The following is a 19,259-nucleotide window of genomic DNA, read 5'->3' as shown; positions in this document are numbered from 1 at the left end:
CGTCAATATTCTCCTTGGAGCGAACCCGTCCGCTTTATTAAATAAACAGCTTTTATCGTTGAATGATTTCATGATTTATTTCATGAAAATCTGCTCTCATAAAAAAATTAGTTAGATAGACATTCAATAGGTGTCTTTCTCTCACTCTCTCTCTCTCTCTCTCTCTGAAATGTATGTAGCTTGCTCGCGGGTCAGTAATACAGATAATCTTTACATTCTAGCTCAAGAAGGAAAAAACAGTAAATGTGGTTTACAAAGACATTTTATGAAGTGTCTTTCCGTCATTACATTTGAAAGTAGAAACATATTTACTCAAAATTTAGGTAGTAACATATTTTTATTGCAAAGACTGAAATAGAGGTGAGAAAAATTATCATTTGTGAACATAAGAAAACTACTACAACTGTATCAACTGTTATGTTATAATGTTTAAATTTCTAAATGGTGCAAGATAATACAAAATTCCATGCGGAAAAAGTCGTGGGCAGCAGATACGTATAGTTATAGGTGTGGGGCTATGCATGCTGATTTTTCATATACTGCATGGATGCGAACATGTAAGAATAATCTATCTATCTTACTATAATAAAACAGTACTTTTTCTGTCTGTCTGTTTGTACGCGATTTTGATGAAATTTTGTGTGTGAGTTCACGGGGATTCGAGGATGGTTTAGATTCACAATTGGATATTTTATCTCGATTCTGAGTTAAGAAAAACTAAAAAAACAAGCTTTAAAAGCAAAAAAAACTAAGCATTGTTGATAATTAGCCTCCATGGCAACGGGCTTTTGCATTGTTGTTGCCTTCTGCGTAACCATGGGAAAGGTTTTTGGTAACGGCAGTGGCGTGCCCAAGAGGAGGGGTATGTATAATGAGAAGATACAAAATGTCCAGCGTAGAAATACTTACCGCCATATCCATATCTCACAAAAAGTACATTTGGGCAGGACAATGTCTGTCGGGTCCGCTAGAAAGATATATAGAGAGATAGAGATATAAATAGAAAGATAGAAAGAGTTATAGAGATATACATAGAGAGATAGAGAATTAGAGAGATAAAGAGAGATGCTTAGTATATGTTTAAAAAATTACAAAAAAATTTGATTGAGGCATTGCAACGCATGCCGGGCATTATCTAGTTTTACATAATCTTCTTCCCTTGAGATACTCCACCAATCGCCAGACGTAGTCCGTAGAAATACCATACATTCCGTACTTACGTTATTAAAAGTTTCCACCTTCAATTTACCAACAAAAAAAAAAAGCTGGTTACAAATTATCCAGGGATCTTTTAAAAAATTTACTGCTATCTTCGTGAAGTCATGTACACTGAGTTAACTTACTTTGAACATGAATCAAAAAGAATGTTCGTGGTGTATTAACAAAACTGGTTATTTCTCCAGAAAGACACGTGTGTGTTTATATTTGTTTAGAACGAAACATGCGACGTAGAAGTAGAAAAACGGCGTAGTTTCCAAGAAGATTCAGTTATTTGAAAATACGAAGAACTCTTCATTTATTTGAGTTTATTTCTCCGTTGAAAAATCCGTAAATTTCCTCTAATAATCTGACAGTGTATATACTGGCATTAATTTATAAATTTCTAAACAACACTTCGTCTCGCATAAGAGACTTAGCTGGCCAATCCCCTTCTAGCTCACGATGCATGTGATCCTCTCCCTGCATGGCTAGGGACAAAAATTCGCGGGTTCAATGACCTGCAAGATGAACTCCATAGTTCTACGTACACTCGGTCAAATGTCACCCACTCATTGGCTGCTGTCTTGTGAGACGTCCCAACGTAGCAGCCTGTGATTCGATACAGCTTTGGCCGGGTGTTTGTAATTGGCCCAGAGTCATCCAGGTGAGTTGTGAGCCAATAGCAGAGGCAGCATTGAAGTATAACTATTTGTATTTTAGCCTATCGCGAAATGAATTCGCGAATTTTTCCGGTCTCTATACATGGCTAACGCCAGCATGACTAGGCGCATAGGCTTCGGCCTGAGACGCACCTAGGTCCCTCCCTAACCCGGACCCCTCAAAAATACACTTATAGTCCATCCACGGTAACCTCCTACTTTTCTGAAGCCCTGCTTTTCACCGGATCTACTTTAATGTCACTATGTATCCTTCCGCCGTATGTAAACAAAAACATTGCCATGTGACAAATGTCAAATGGTTTGTTTACAATCACCAGCTGTCAAAACAATGTGTGTATGTATGTATATATATATATATATATATATATATATAAGTAATTTGAATATGATCTAAGTATACATGCATATGTTCATAACATTATTTATGATACCCAATGGTAAAAATATTAAAAAATAAGTTTGTTAGCTAAAGAAATAACATATAATTTAAAGTAAATTTTTAGGAGAATATATAAATTTACAACATTTATGTAAGCAATAAATATCATCATTTAGTACAGTTCAACACAGTTTTCTGCATCTGAAAAAAAAAGTATTGTAAATTATACATATGGCTGTCCATCTAAGCAATCTGGAAAAGACTAAGGATTGAAGGTTTAATAAAATTAACAAATTCAGATGAAAACATTTAAAAATGAATTTTCTTCTTTTATTTAATAAACCCCTACCATTTTGCCGGTTAAGGCCACAAATAAAAATATGGTTATATACATTTTCCTGAGTATACTTATTAGACAAAATCATAATTTTATGAACAGTAAAATTGTGGTGAAGAATTGACAGTAATTTCTATACCACTTATATGCATTATTTATTTGTGGCCCTGGATGGGGACTGGCTTTTTGTTTTCCAAGTAAGTTCACTGAAAAATGAAGACACACAACAAAATAAAATGTTTCACATACACCTATACGAATCCAGAAATGAAATTTAATATTCATTTCATAATACGTGTAATATAAAGTTAATACATAAAGTTCCAGTAATCAACATACTTCATGGGAATGCATAAAAGAAAAAAAAATGTTTCAAACCCCAATACTTACAGTTGCCCAGGTGTTTATTACATACAGACCTCAATAAGAACACCCGGGTAAATCATCAAGAGGAACTGCCAGTACTTCACTGTCTCCATCTACTTGCTGTGTCGTAACCTCAAATTCTTCGCTGTCACTGTCTTCACTTGAACTATCCTCGCCGAGGTGGATGATGAGTGGAGGAATGGTGCCGCTGTCTATGTGGACTTCTCTCTCCCAGTCTGCTTGAATTAGCTTCTCCACGTGATCCACACACCTCGCCCATCTAAAAAAATTAATGTATACAGTAAAACCTCTATATAAATGACCTGTTTATTGCAAAAACCACTCTATAACAAAATATGTTTGTTTCTGTCAAAACGGCATAGTAAACAATGCATGGCATGCTCTTTATTACATACAATTTTGAACTCACTCCACAAGAAAGTATTTTTAAACACAACAAAACTCATTTAATGTGTTTTCCTCAACTATCAAAGCTATTACAGTAAACTCTCGCAAATCCGTGGGTGTCGGGGATTTATGACCTTCGGATTTTTGAAAACTTCGGATTTTTGAAAAATTTTCATTAAAATACAAAAAAAAATTCTAAAAGATAAGATGGTAGTCAATGAACATGTAATACTACCACAGGATGTCATAATAAACAAGACACTTGAGAAGTTAACAGAATGGTACGTAAGCAATACCAGTATAGTCCATTCATAGTAAATGAAGCACCCGAGAAATTTTTTTTCCTGAAAATTTACAGCCTGGCCTGATTAAATTTAACACACCCATTTGTTCAAGTTGGTAGTAAATTGTGTAAAAAGTAATTTAAAGTCATCTTAAATTAAATTAATGGCACCCGAAGTCGCACTTTGATGTGAAAGAGCTAGGCGTAGCAATGTGGCGTGCGCTGAAACGGGAAGCCCCTTGATAAGGGGAAGTGAATTTAGGAGGGGCGGTTGAGAGAAGCGATACGTAGCTGGCAAGAGACTCAAGGCCACTCCCTCACAGACACACGGCCAGTCCAGTTAAACTAAAGAGAAACGGGAGAAATAAAAAAAAATCATTAGTTAATTGTACACTAGAACCATCAAAAAATCTGAAATTTTGGCACAAAACAAAAATAATCGGGGAAAAAATGGTAAAACTCACAATAAAAGCTTATACAAAGCTATTATTTAACATGCAGCATATATTTTGTGTTGGTTTATAGTGCACTTACTAATGTTCGTATAAGAAGAGAAAAAAAATTGGACAGTCCGTTTAAAAACACGGCAGCAGTAGCTTGTGCGACGTAAGTGGGAGTGCGAGAATCTCGTCTAGACAGGCTGGCGGCTGCAAAGGCAGCGGATGCATGACGTCATACGGCTTACCTCTCCCTCCCAGACAACAAACCATCTCTCTCCCTCTCTCCAGCCCTCTAGCCATTTTCTGCGTGTGAAACTGTCAACATCCTTCCTCCCCTACTCCACACTGCATGCGACGAAAGCCAGGTTGTATCGTCCATTCCCGGTAAAATGAACATTTTTTTAAGGCCCCCCACGGCAGCCATTTACCGTTAATTTTTTGATACAATTTGTTTGTTAGTTACAGAACATTATTTCTGCTGGAAAATCTCTGAAACTTCAAAATTTCTTTAATGGAAAAATTTAGCAGGGCGGTTAGAGTATTTATTTTTACCGCAAATGAACTATACTCACCTTCCCTCCGGCCAGCATTCCCGGCGTGTGACGCATGACAACTACAGTCGTGTGCCGCGCACAGCTAGGAAACTTGTCACTGGCAACATGTTTCACACACTGACACACGGTGCCCAGAGCTTCAGGAAAACCTACGCGATTTCCAACCTACTCTAAATATCCGACTGGAGTCTGTTTACGAAAAGCATTTAAGAATTTGCTAATGCCCAACTGTTTTTTTTATATCGGATTAAGAGGAGTTAAAATGGCTAAAAGGCATGGTTTTGAAGTTTTAGGTGTAAAAAACCGTTAAAAAATTTCTTGAAAGCACCAGAGGAAAAGGCATTACACCTTTATCTTTATTTTCCCGCCATATAATGTTACGGTCACCGCTCAAATTTCACAGTTATCTGACGGGAACGAGATGACTGCGCGCCAGCCTTTTACCGCGCTATAAATATCAGTGAGCGTCGCTCTTATCATCCACTGAGAATAGTGATACATACATCTAAACAGTAACGATCATGTCACTTCGGAAATACCCCGGATTTCTGAGAACTTCGGATTCTCGGGCCACGGACTGGCGAGAGTTTACTGTATTTAATACTTGAAGTAACATGTTTTGTTTTATGTTATCTGAAAAAAAAAATTATAGTGGTTTATTCAAGATATAATAAAGCTGTAAATATTATATATGTTATCAATAAAGGCTTAGAATGCATATGATAAAATATTTATTTCATAAGTTTTGTGTTTGTTTTTGGTTAAAATTTGTCCCAGACAAAAACAGTGAGATATAGCGAAAATTTAATTTTTTGAATAGTTTTGATGATTTACTGTATATGTATTTCACTATAATAACATAACTTTTGAAAATACTAATGTGCAAGAACTACATGTGTAAATACCTATTCAAGTTCGCTAGATGAAAATATTCAAAATTCTCTACGTTGAAATTTTATCTGAATATTGAAATCTGCCTACAGCACTGAACCCACCATAACTTTAAAGTCATTGACACAAGATTAAGCATAACAGAAAGTAATATCACAATTACTAATAAATACAAAACTATTTATGGAAATGAAACAATTGCAAATGGACTGCAATTACAAAAAAAAAAAACCTTGCAAATAAGTCACCACTGTTAGATCTAGAAACTACACAGATATGTATGAATCACATGGGAATAAAATTACAAACACAAACACAAACACGAACACAAACACATACATGCAACACATTTTCAAAACGACAACTACACAAATTCAAACCACTTATTTTTACCAATTGTTTTAAAACTGTATTACTGGTATATGAATATACATAAAATGATAATCACACTATACACACACTAGCACACAAAGTTATCAAAAGGAATGGTAGGACCAGGCTGCTAGGCAACAATACTTACGTATTATGTAAAAATGTATGGTAAGGGTTTTGCTGAAGCTTGAGGAATGTTCTACAGGAAAATAAAACAATTTCTACTTCAAAAGGAATACCCCATTGGTCATGCAACATGAAAATACCTCTCTGGTGTGGAAGCATCAAGAGCCTCTTTCCAGATGGCTGCAACTGCATTATTGTCAAATCTCTTGGCCCGCCCCACGTTACTATTGTAATGGTGTTTACATTGAGCCCAAACTAGTTCGATTGCATTATAGTGGCAGTGATAGGGTGGGAGTCGTAGAATTTCGTGGCCATAGTTACGAGCCAACTCGTCTACCTCATATCTGAAAAGTGTGTTAGAACAAGGTGTATACGTAATTTTTTGCAACTATCTCACTTTTAAAGAAATGCTGTAAAAAAAACGAAATAATATACCGTATTCGGGGCTTGTTTTGTTTAGCTATTCTCAGCAGCTCCACTTTCAACCAATTATTTTCATGTTTTATCCCATTCTTCTCCAGCCACGCGATCAGTGCAGCCTTGGTCCAGTTCGTTGTAGGTGTTTTCTCAACCTACGTTGTGCCAACAGTTAACTAAATACTCAAGTAGCTGATAAGAATTCATGACAGTAGAACCCTGTTACAATTTTACTGCTTATAAAGTTTTCCTGCCTATAATGTATTATTTTTCAAGTCCAATATTTTCCCTATAAGGACAATGTATTTAATTCCTGGATATAATGTTTCACAAATTATGCGTTTCGTGCTTGTAATGTTCACTTCATAAAATTTTAGAAGACGAAAAAAATTAAAAGCCTTTGTCTATACTGTCCATGTATATGTGTATGTTAGCAGTTAACTGCCTGTTGACACCCTTGGAAAACAAATAAATTCATAAATTTTTAGCCATTCTGTGTGTTTTCAAATGTATTCACTTAAATCACATGTTCAAGTGGCAAAAGAACTGGACTTAAGCATTTCCACTGTAAACACTGTCGTGAATTATGACAATTATACAGAAATGAGACAATTTTACAGCAATGAGACAATGTGTAAGTAAAGACAAAGCAGATAGAAGCTGGAAGCACCATGATGTTAAAGAAAAATTGTTTTTGGCTTGCTACAAGCAAATTGGAGCATCAAATATATCTTTATGCAGCTTGTTGAGTCCATTGGCAATAAATCCACACTAAAAAGTACTAAATTGAATTTCCTGCTTATGTTTTTTTTTCTTGTAGCCCCTTAAAAACAAATTATAACAGGGTTCTACTGTACTTATGCAAAGCAAACATGTGTTTTGGCATATTGTCGTAATGAATTTCTAAATTTAACAAAGCATGTTAGTTTAGTGACTAGAAATGTTTTTGAAAATATTATTTTAATTTATTAAGTAGGGCAACAGAGCATTCATAAAGTGGGTCCTTTTACCAAACAAGTAATTATGTCATTTTCAAATGCTGTTTGCAATAAAAAAATTTTATTTGGTATTTCAAACCCTCTACTAAATTAGTTTGCACTACAATGTAATTCAATTACATTATATATATATATATATATATATATATATATATATATATATATATATATATATATATATATATATATCTGTATGTGTGTGTGTGTGTGTGTGTGTGTGTAATCAATTTCAGCTCAAACATTATAGTTTATAAAAATGTAGTGTAGGCATACTATTAAGATAACAATTATTGCTGGCAAAATGTATTAGTCTCGAATATTCGTACTTATACACAATAATAAACACATGTAAATTTTTCACATTACAATTTGAGCAATAAAAATACACTGCTTTACCATTGCACATACCTGGGTGCTGTGATATGAAGCATTGTCCATTATGATGACACTGGGTTCCTCAAGATGCACCAACATGTCTTCAAACCACATCAAGAAAGTTTCCCCATTCATCTCGCCATGGTAGTCTGCAGTCTTCTGACCTGAAACAAAAAGTAATCCTGCTCCTGGCACAAAGCCAGTGCGCCCTCCAGCATTAACAACAATAAACCTTTTACCATCTCCAACAGTACGTCTCTTCGCAGATTGTAGACTCTTGTCCTGCCATGACTTTGATACAGTTCCTGAAAAATATATGAAATGGAAATGAAATACTTTGTATTGGACCACAGAACAAATTTTCAAATAAATTAATGCCTTGCCTCTCTGGAAAATCCATGTTTCATCAACAAATATGAAATTGGCACCTCTTTCTTTTTCTTCTTTATACTTTCTCAAGAAATCTATTCGCTGCAATACTATGTTTTCATTTTCTATCAAAGCTTTTCGTCCATCAACAGTTTTCCATGAAAATCCCATCTTCTTTAACAATTTATGAAGACTTGATCTTCCACCATAATAATCTATTTGTCTTTCCCTGATTTCTTTCAAAATGGTGTCGACTGTAACATTCAAACCTGTAAATTTATTGCATACATTAACAATACATGAAATAACAGAGGTACACAAAACTAAGCGAAACCACAACCCCGTAGAAGATAATTTAAGTGCACAATTTACATTTATTAAATAGTTTTAATAAACTTACATTTCAAAAATACTTTTAAATTAATGGTAAATATTTACTTGGGCGGTATTTCCGAAAAAAAATGTTAAAAATCCGAAAATACCTTTATTTTATGCTCTTCAACTTCCTCTTTTCATTAAAATCGGCGGAGATTAGAAATTCCAAATACTTTAGGAGATATCGAATTTTTAAATTTCAGCACAAAACCAGCGCATTCCTGTGGCGTGCGTGCACCATTGTTTCTTGTTTACGTACAAGTATCTATTTTTTTTATTGGATAATGATGTCACGTTTTTGTTCGTGATAGGCCAGAATTCAAATGAACTAATACGTGATTATTTAGTTCAATTATTGTTTAAAACGGTGTTTAATTACCGCCTCCAACTTAGGTGAGTTTTTAACGTTTCTAATTTTAAAGTCTTATTTGTTATTTTGATATTGTTGCGCAAGTAATAAGTAACAAAAAAATTTACGTGAGTTGTTACTGTACATCCTTTGTTACGGGTTTGTTAGGTAGGTAAGGTCAGTTACATTATAAATAATTTAAAACTAAAGAATAATTAAAATTAATTCACATTATTTTTAATATCACCTTAGTTTGAAAGTATTTATAATGTAACTGACCTGACTTAATCGACCATTTTAGTTTTAAAATATTAAATTAAAAAATTTGATATCTCCTAAAGTATTTGGAATTTCTTATCTCCGCCGCTTTTAATGAAAAGAGGAAGTTGAAGAGCATATGATAAAGGTATTTTCGGATTTTTAACATTTATTTTCGCAAATACCGCTCAACTACATATGATGAAATTTAAAAATTCGATATCTTCTAAAGTATTTGGAATTTCTTACCTCCGCCACTTTTAATGAAAAGAGGAAGTTGAAGAGCATAAAATAAAGGTATTTTCGGATTTTTAACATTTTTTTTCGGAAATACCGCCCAAGTAAATATTTACCCATTAGTATTTCAGCATTCAATTTAGCAATCAATAAGTTACAAGCTCTACACTGTGTTGTAGGTAAATGTTTTGTATCGTGTATCCCATGTGATCCCTAGATCTTTATGCATGAACCTGTACATCCTATTGATCGTGTGGTGCATGTTTTTTTTCATTTATTCAGATCAAAGATCCTGAACATAATCAAATATTGTGGTATAGCAAGAATAATTATCATAAGTTTAATAAAACATATATATTTTCATTATTATTCAACTTTAAATCATAACTCATTACTACATCACAGGTTTTTATTTTTGGTTTTGTACAGGATTTTTAAACGTAATAAATTAGAAAAGCAAGCATCATCAATCACAGGATCAATATTTGCAGGATCATGCGATCAGGATCAATGTATCGAATCGGATACGCGATACTAAACTTTTACTGTTTTATAACCTTCTGTTACTTCATACACTAATACACAGTTTGTCTGGCTAAGTTGTGTTTTCATATGATACTTCATTACAATGAAGTAGGACTATTGTTTATAAAATAACAATACCCCTATATTTTCTAAAGGGTTAGGCGGGGGAAGACACTATTTTGCAATAGAATATATATTGTACTGGACCCTGCCACACAGTACAATTTAGCCAATTAAGTATCCCAATTTTTTTTTAATAACCATGCTTGCTTAGACCACAACTCACTAATTTGTAACCAATTACTGCTAAAGCGCACAACTGGATATTATTGATACTGGAAATAGTCATTATTTAACCTTCTGATACATCATAAAAGTTGAGGTTATTTAATATGTGTACTGTGTATAACGATATAAACATTACTTGTAGTTTTAGAATGTAACAATTTTCTTTCTATCTTTAACCTAACCTTAAAAGGACGTGCACGTATTTAATATGTTGCACAATATTCTATATATCAATACCATATCAATAAAGAAACCTAACAAACCACCCAAAAATGTATTTTTAAAGGACAGATGATATCGGTAAAAAAACTGAACCGGTCAATCTGCATATGGATATATGAAATGAATACAATTAAGTAGGGCCTACCCCAGTGATATCGAAACTACTCTTCAGTATCAAATTTTTACCTTCAGCGTACATCCTGTAAATTGCATTCCTGATTGCATTTACTGTGAAATCGTCGACTGTATCAAGTGACTTTCCTTCCTGTGGCCTTTTTTTCCTCTTTTTTCCTGGTGTTGAAACTTCTTCAATGTCTTTCTTGTAGTACCTAACCAAAAAAAAAAAACATTTGTCATAACACTTTTCCGGGGACCCGTTCACAATACGCAGTTAGGCAGTGTTCCAAATATGGCATTTTGTCACAAATATTTGCTTTGTGGTCACTAAATGGAAACATGACAGACTTTGTCCACGAAATTAATGAAGTGTTTTTTTATTTATTTTGTGATCTCCCAAACAGATGAAAAACTAATTAAATGCAAATTATAAAATCACTCCCTTATGTTATAGTTAAACCTATCATAAAGTTTATAAACATCGTTATAAACAAACGTGTATCACACCCATAAAAATACTTGAAAGTGCCTATATTGTTATTGTTAGGACCTGAGTAGGCCTAATATGATTTTAGGTTAAGTTTTCAACAGAGACGCCACATGGCGGTGTTGTCTCACACCAAAAAATATAAATTGGAAATAAAACACAAAAAACCTCGTGAGTTAAAACACAGGCCGACAATACTTAGGACACAGTCGATATTTTTTTTACGTGCATGAAAACGAAAAAAGCCTACTTACTTGAGAACAGTTGACTTTGCGATGTTGAGAAGAAACGCGGTCGTCTGCGTAACGTCACATTTCTTCAAGTCGCCTTTCCTAATTAAAAGATATAAGTTCTGAGCGACGTTAATGATGTCCATCTGACGCTGCGACGAAGTAGCTTTCCCCATCCCGGAACCAATTACCATTACAGCAATCACAAGAACCACACAAAATATCAAAACGATAACAAATTCCATCATTACAATAGTAGATAATAAATAATATAACAAAGTTAAAATACACAATATTAACACAAAATCCTGAAACACAAACTGTACGTTATTTCACGGTCAGTAATATATTAAAACACACTGCAAAATGGCGTACAGACTGCAGACTGCTTAAAGAGCTGCTGAAAGCGGCTGAAAGAGAAAACAAACAAGTGACTATTAACATTATTAATGCGCGACCACGGTTTCGGCACGTAATATTTTTTTACCGTTAACATAACGTTTTTATTTCACCAGAGATTTAAAAAAATGTTCAAACTTAACAAATACCCAAACAAATTCTTAAATACACGCGGAAAGTCAAAAAATATATATTTTGGCTATGGAACTATTTCGTTCTAATCATTGCCAACACACCACTTCTCTCACTGTTTCATTTACACACATGCGAGATCATTAATATTAATAATATTGTACATAGATAGTTACTTTTTTTGTAAAATTTTATTTAACATCATTATACGGTAATTTAGTGTTAATGCATGTTTAATATGCATATGATGGAAAGTATTTTTGCAAACGAACCAAACATGCTGCATCCTGGTGTGTTTTTTCAAAGGTTCGTTTAAAAAAGTAGGAGGTTACCGTGGATGGACTATAGTTTTAGTTAAGTTAGGATAAAATATCGGGTGTTCGTCGACCATCTTCGGTAACATTCGACCTTCTTTTTTATTTCATCCAATGGTTCGATAGTTGACTAGTGTCGTCTGCAAAACGCACTACAGCCGTGGATGGTCATTTGTTTTCGGTATTGGCAACTACTATCGTAAAAAAACTCCCTATCTTAGCCTTATGATGGTTCCTTAAAATGTTTAAATAAGTTACGAATATTCCGGAGGTGTGTGAATTCGAACCCACGACATTATCATTTCTGTTTTTTGACCACTTTTTTTTTATAAAATCAGTTGCACACTGACAAGTTTGACAGCCACTAGTGAGTCAGCCATCTCTCTCTCTCCCCCCCCCCTAAAGTGTTAATCCTTTTATTTTTTTATGTAACCCTGAATCGTTTCGTTGTGTAATTGTAGTTGTAGTTGTTGGTGTATGTGTAAGCGCCAAAGAGACGAATTGGACAACACTAATTGCATCCATGTATTACCCGGAACTCGAACCCAGAGCCCCCGCACTATAGCCCGGAGCTTTGCCCACTCGGCTACTGGGTAAATTATATATAAAAAAAAGGATAACTTATAACTGTAAACTAGACGTAAATTCGAACCTTGACAGCTCGGCTCTCTGGATTATAAAATATATAGACCTTTGACCGCACAACCATCGACACATTTACCAAAACTAGAATTAAATTATATATACATATATATATATATATATATATATAAGTTTAACAAATATTCAGTCTTGTAATTTTTTTTTTCAAATTTGATGGACCTGCTAGACGGTATTGCCGCCGTATTCTTTTTTTCTTTTTTTTTACTTCCAAGTAAAAGCTGCCAATTTGTTTTCAATAATCGCTTAAAGGAGCGTTAGTGCCACCTAGTACACATACCATGTGCTAGAGTGCGCTACCGACATATAAGTTTAATTTTTACCCGCTAGAGTGGTAATCACCAGACCGTCTTGCCAGCCGCCATCTTATCGGCCACCATTTTGAAAATTTTGAATTTCACCAATAATCCTTAAAAACTCCTTAATAAAGACCGATAGCTTGCAAGTATTGGATAAACGCGGGTATTGTAATGTTCTTTTTGTTTCCGACTTGGCAGCAAACAATGCTTTGTGCATGCCCAGCACAATAGGAGAATTTAGGACCACGTGATTATATTTTATAATTTAAAAAATATATTTTTTGAATTTGTTTTTCATAGTTTGTTTCCATCTCACCTTTATATTTTTAGTATAAAAATATAATTGGTGGTTATAGTAAAGGGTAGGAGTAGAAAATTGCTTGTATTAGGTGTGTTCCAGAGATGATTCTGGACGGTAGGAATTGAATCAACAAACTAAATAATTTTTTTGTGCACTAAGTGTTCGACATAGTTATTTTCTGGAGGTACATTTGTTACATTGCAGATGGTTGGATAGTGATGAAGGCGGTGAAGTAAAGGGGTGCTCAGAAACTCCTTAGTTCTTGATCGCGCCAGAGGGTGGGAACCCCCAGGGCCCGGTGACTGTGGACGGTGTAAAGGGGGTGTGAAGGGGGAACATCCCCCAAGAGGTCTCCTTCTGTGTTGTCCCCTAATGCCCCACACCCCCACCCCCGTCTTCAACCCTCTCTCTGGAGTGTTTACGCGCGCCTCTGCCGGCTCAGAACTTCTTGAATCAAGGGAAAAGTAATTCTCGGCTCCTTCTTGTCGCCAGCTAATTGGGTGGAAAAACGCCGCCTCCTAGCAACGACTCGATGATTATTTTCGCGCGAGGGGTGGAAGCTTTAAAAAAAATTCCCTCGGAACTTGCGTTGCATTCAATTTTCCAGAGGAATGAAAAAAAAATTTAATCACGAAACAGGAATAAAACTGGATATAGTTTTAACGATGTTCATTCCCCTTTCGCTGAAAACTTTCGCAGCCAGATTACATGTACTTCATTTTTGTAATTACCTTTAACGTATTTTTAAAAAAACAGTTGAGAAATATATTTCCCGTAACTGTATGTGTTTAACATTAAGGCCTCGCCATCTTGAAATGTTTACTTATATTTTGATACCGATTGCAATAAATCTACCGTCTAATTTTTTTTGTATTGGCATGGCATAGTACTTAGCTTTGGCTACTTGTTGAAGTTGACACTTGCGAACTGGTGGTATTATCACGATAGTTTTCGCCCACGTGAAATGATCAGTAACTTTCTCACGGCGCTAACAGACTAGATAGAACCTGTTAGTAGGTATGTGGTTGCAACGAGATATAGCAGGTCTGAGGGATATTATTTCGGCCCTGACATTCCAAAAAAATAAAGTTATAGCAAAAAGATGGAAAAGTCGAAGATGGTAGGGCCAAATCCCACTAACATTGCGTGGTTAACTCTACTCTTTTTGGCAAAAACTGGTTGAAGCTATTGCTAGGGACAGGAATTTTTCGCGAATAAATCTGAACGCCTATTAGACTGCAACAAGGTATACGCGCACCAGCGGTTTCTTACTTGTGATTGGTGGCCGTCTGCGAGAGTAGTAGTTGCCTTGTTTGGCTGAGTCACTCAGGACGCGTTTGCTTCCGCAATGAATTACTGTGATTGGTGTTTTAACAATCGTCATGTTCCTGAAAGAAACTCACCCAATCACGAAACACAGACGATGCTACGGTTTTTTAACTTTCAGCTAGTCTCGGAATCTTTTCGCGAAATATGCATGGACCTAGCTATTGCTTGTTGGAGATCTTCAAAGGTAAGAGGGCAATAATGGCGACTTTTTCTGGCGCACCATATGCCCTCATCGGCTCTACGCGCAATTCACTGAACAGCCGTGCAGTATTCCTGTTGACTGTCATCTGTGGGACTTACAGCGGCGACATTGTCAGTCTGTGGCGATGACGTGGCGATCGAGATGTGCGAGAGGCCAGTTTCATCCTAGAAAAATAACAATGTAGACAAAACGCGGAATCGGGGACTGCCGACAGAAATGAAAACGTTTTCGCAATTTTTACGAAAAAAAATATCACACAGCAAATTTGTTATATTAAAATATTTATTTGATAAAAATCAGAGACTTTTTCGCAATTTTTACAAAAAAAAATATTTTCACACAACAAATATGTTTTATCACGTTAGTAAAATAACTCCTAAATTACTATGAAATACGCATTGCATAGTAATTGTAGGTATTAAAAAAAATGATGATGTTCTAAATTTTTAGGTTATATTGCTACAAAGACTCCAATTTCTTCGTTATTCAAACTATATATCTATATGAGAATATTAATATATTTTATACTCACTTTTCACTGCACAGTAATCGTATAGTTAAGATTTAAAAGCGCAACAAGTTATACTAATAGGAACAGATATAGTGTTATCGTTAACACTTCACGTGACCATGTCGATGACGACTTAAATGAATTCACTCCCTATACAAACCTTCCTATAGAAGTTTTCACTTAAAAAAAAAAAACATCATGACCACGACCGTGTGATGAGTGTTATTCGCAAACACTCTTAACCGATTAACATTGAGCAGTTTGCAAACAGCGCGCTGGCAGTTAGAGCTCTGCTCACTGACAGACCGTTTAACAGATAGCAGTGTACGTGGCTGGATGTCACTTTACACTTTCGTGGGAATTAACTTAAAAATAATATTGAAACTCCGCCGCACATAAATTTAACATTCTAATGCACCTCGTGACTTTTATTCGTGCGCCGGTTATGTGTAAATTTGATTTTCTTACAGGCATAGATGATTTATTTTCATTGAAAATACTGCTGTAACTCGTATAAAACACGAAGGTTTTCTTTTTACGTGCTAATTATTTTACGTGAGAATATTTCTTCCATTGCTTTTTTTAATGCTTAATATTTCCTATAATGAAGATTAAGTTCAAATTCCAAACTGTCACCGTTTTACAGTTACAATCACTATCTACATGAACAGCATCACTGCCCAAAAGTTTTTTTTTTTAATATGGTATTGATATTTTGAAAGCTCTTTACTTACATTATTCTTCCATTTTAAGGGTAAAAATCGTTGACAGCAATATATAATATTTAAATCTAGACTAAGAATCAAAAATATTAAATGGGAACGTTAAACTTTTAATATTGAGTAGACATAGATATTAAACATAAATATAGTGTACTTTTGAAATAAATTTATTTGGGCGTGATGAGATTAAAATTTCAATGCCGATATTTAATGCAAATATTTCGTGAAAATATTTTGTGAAACATTTCTAACTCGAACAGGGCAGAGAATGGGTATTTGGGCCAAAGAGAGATATGAAGTTAGCACTAGTATACATAATTAGTTGAGGTTTGAAATGCCAGTGAATTTCACTTCTATCATGTGTACAGAGAAACATGTTTTTTTGTTGTTTTTTTTTTTTTTACTTGGCAACGATTTCAAAATTATAAATCAATAATTACATAATACACGATAAATTTCTAATTACAATAAACAGAAAAAAAATTAAGTATTAATTTGGTATATAATTTTGTTTTTTTTTGTTTTATAGTGAACTTATATTTCTTTTTGTATTTAGAAGTCGGTTATTTTAAAAGAGAAACGTTGTTTATGTTGAACGCAGTATGCTCTGGTTGTTCACGCAAAGTGAACTTCTTTCAAGGAGTCCGTGGCGTTGACGACTTCTGAAATAAGGTCCTGGGTTTTGAAATTATGAAAAGCAACTTGCTTGTGCTGTTCATAGAGTTGAATTTGAATTTTGGTTTTGGTTTTGAATGCCAAAGTAGTTTCCCTGCGAAGGAAAAAAAGGGGGTAAAGGGGGGAATTCGGGGGAGAGTTAATGACCTGCAATTAAATTGAAATAAACCGGACGGAGGCCCTTTTTTCCCCCCCTCCTGGTCAAGTGACCCCAGCCGCCAGGGAAGCCACGGCATTTTAAAAAAGGTCGCGGAGGGGATGTTGTTGAGGGTGGCAAGGGGCAGGGGGACGCAGAACTAACTTAACTACCCGGTTGCGAGCTGTCTGATGTTCGGGGGCTGTAATTCCAGGGGAACATCGTCCCTGCCGTGCTGATATTAAATTTCCCGCACGCCGTTCGGGCGACCGTAAGGGGGTGTGGTGAAGGTTTTTGCGGCAGCTGTGCTTTGCGCCGGGTCGCCCCCTCACGGGGAGATGTTTCAGTTTTTGCCGCGGCGTGGCGGGGCGTGCATCAGTATTCATGGTCTCATTTGGCTTACCCTGTCCCTGTCCTCCACCCCCCTCCCCTGGGCGGGCGACGAGGCGGTTCCCGGGCTGCAGTTAGTTGAACCTCCCGCCGCCAGGGACCGCGCGCAGCCAACATGGCGGCCGGGGAGTTACGACGCGCGCGCTCTCTCTCGGCGGGCGAGCGGACCTTGTTACGCAAACATTGTCGGCGTCCGCGCACCAACTTGCAGCTCCGCGACGCGAATAAAACATCAGTTGCATACAAATGGCGCTGCTTTACTACCCGCTCCGACCTCAGGGAGTTGTAATGCACTTAATGCCAAACTTCCCATTCGTTTCACTTGCGGCACAGAAGGGTCGTTTCCTAGTCTCATCTTCCTACTTGTCATGCATTTACACATTATTATTATTATCATCATCATTTAAGCGTATAGGCACCTAGGTCCCTCCCTAACCCGGACCCCTCCCGAATACACTTAGTTTTAGTTATGTTAGGGGAAAAAATGCGCTGTCAGGGTGTCTACATGACACGGAGGTCCAGCAAGTCTCGAAAAGTCTGTAAATAAACAGCAACGAGCTGGAAGTAACAAAGTTAAATTAAGTTATGTTTCTCTGACGCCTCGCTTCAGTTTAAATCAGTCACATGAGGAAATTATCTCTGGATTTTTTTTAGATTTTTTAACTTAAAAATCTGTATGATTCTTAGAACTCTAAAACAATAAATGTCGTATTGTATTTGTTCTTTAATTTTGGTTAAGTAGGTATGTAGGTTTAAAAAACACATTTTTATAGAAAAAAACCGTAAAAAATATTTTTTAAATGATTTGATAAAGTCCTCAAATTAGTTTTTAAAGGTTTTGTATAAACCCTGACTGCAGTTGACTACTATAAAACGACACTGCAAGAGAAGGCCATAATAGGTTAAGTTGTTTTATATGCTTGAACATTTGTTTCAAGATTTTCATACATATCTTTGTTAGCCTGTAGGTTTTTTGGATACTTTGAGCACAGTTCTACTAGGGTGGGCTCTAAACTATTGGCGGAACTTAAAAAAACAAACCGATAGAAGCAGTTGTTTTAATTATGAAATAGCACACGCACAGGAAAACAGCACATAGAGTAGCTAATGATTGTTTTGATGTGTGCGTTTCAAAGATATTATTATATTTAAAAAAAACTGAAAAACACGCATTTATCAGTTACACACTAAAATTTAATACATTATTGTTTTAAAATACGCGCTTTGGACAGGCACGGACTTCGTTAAAACAAACAAATTTGGCCAAACTCGAGGGGTTTACTAGTAGTCATTGAAGAGTTCTTATCTTTGAAAGATTTGTGCAATGGGAGTGCATGACTTGATGTAAACTTTTGGACATACGCCATTCCTAAGCACATGTATGTCTGTATAAGAAAACTAAAAAATACCCAAAAGACAAAAACACAAATTAAGCAAAAAATTGCTGCTGTCAACAGGATATATTATTAACAGGAATATTATTTGGTGTTTATATCCTGTTGACAACAGCAATTTTTTGCTTAATTTGTGTTTTTGTCTTTTGGGTATTTTTTAGTTTTCTCCTACAGACATAAGTATATGTGATTAGCAATGGCGTATGTCCAAAAGTTTACATCAAGTCATTGAAGAGTTCTACTTACCACATCCTGGCTCCATCATTAGATGAGTTAGACGGTACCAAATTATCCTAGTGTCATCCGGATTACATATAGTTGCGAAGATTCAAATGGATACATCTAGAAGTAGGTTAAAATCGAGTTACAAGATTTGTTTACATAGTTACAAATTAATCTAATAAAAGTGTGCTCGTTAAAAAAAGAAACTAATTTGAATATGGTAATTATTAGCAGTTTGTAGCACATCTTGGAACTCTTTAATACTGCATTCTTCTGTTCAGCACAACCTG

The 19,259-nt window shown here is 35.5% G+C and overlaps 2 protein-coding genes across 12 annotated transcripts in view; one reads left to right on the top strand and one right to left on the bottom strand.

The window, feature by feature from the left end:
* LOC134531653 (peroxidasin) overlaps positions 1 to 19,259 on the top strand; it is a 443,688-nt gene that overhangs the window by 357,832 nt on the left and 66,597 nt on the right. The window lies entirely within an intron of this gene.
* Positions 2,983 to 12,129, bottom strand: LOC134531688 (uncharacterized). Of its 4 annotated transcripts, none has more exons than XM_063367510.1 (7): positions 11,308 to 12,126; positions 10,636 to 10,778; positions 8,066 to 8,464; positions 7,860 to 7,990; positions 6,472 to 6,608; positions 6,177 to 6,380; positions 2,983 to 3,242 (listed from the first exon to the last, which is right to left on the bottom strand). In XM_063367510.1, the coding sequence occupies exons 1-7, from the start codon at positions 11,529 to 11,531 to the stop codon at positions 3,017 to 3,019; spliced, it is 1,464 nt and encodes a 487-aa protein (XP_063223580.1). In that variant the 5' UTR covers positions 11,532 to 12,126; the 3' UTR covers positions 2,983 to 3,016. The 4 variants fall into 4 exon arrangements, with proteins under 4 accessions (XP_063223580.1, XP_063223585.1, XP_063223572.1 ...); XM_063367515.1 differs by having other exon boundaries at positions 7,860 to 8,131; positions 8,210 to 8,464; XM_063367502.1 differs by having other exon boundaries at positions 7,860 to 8,464; positions 11,308 to 12,129.

The sequence above is a fragment of the Bacillus rossius genome, chromosome 1, assembly GCF_032445375.1.
Source record: "Bacillus rossius redtenbacheri isolate Brsri chromosome 1, Brsri_v3, whole genome shotgun sequence".
NCBI classification, from domain to species: Eukaryota; Metazoa; Arthropoda; class Insecta; order Phasmatodea; family Bacillidae; genus Bacillus; species Bacillus rossius.
This window is presented reverse-complemented; position numbering and strand designations above follow the sequence as displayed.

Excerpts from the sequence above, each read along its gene's own strand:
- LOC134531688 (XM_063367502.1), bottom strand. The coding sequence starts at position 11,531 with ATGATGGAATTTGTTATCGTTTTGATATTTTGTGTGGTTCTTGTGATT. Across the intron at positions 10,779-11,307 it reads GCAAAGTCAACTGTTCTCAA|GTACTACAAGAAAGACATTG; the intron begins GTAAGTAGGCTT and ends TTTTTTGGTTAG. Across the intron at positions 6,381-6,471 it reads CAAAACAAGCCCCGAATACG|ATATGAGGTAGACGAGTTGG; the intron begins GTATATTATTTC and ends CACACTTTTCAG.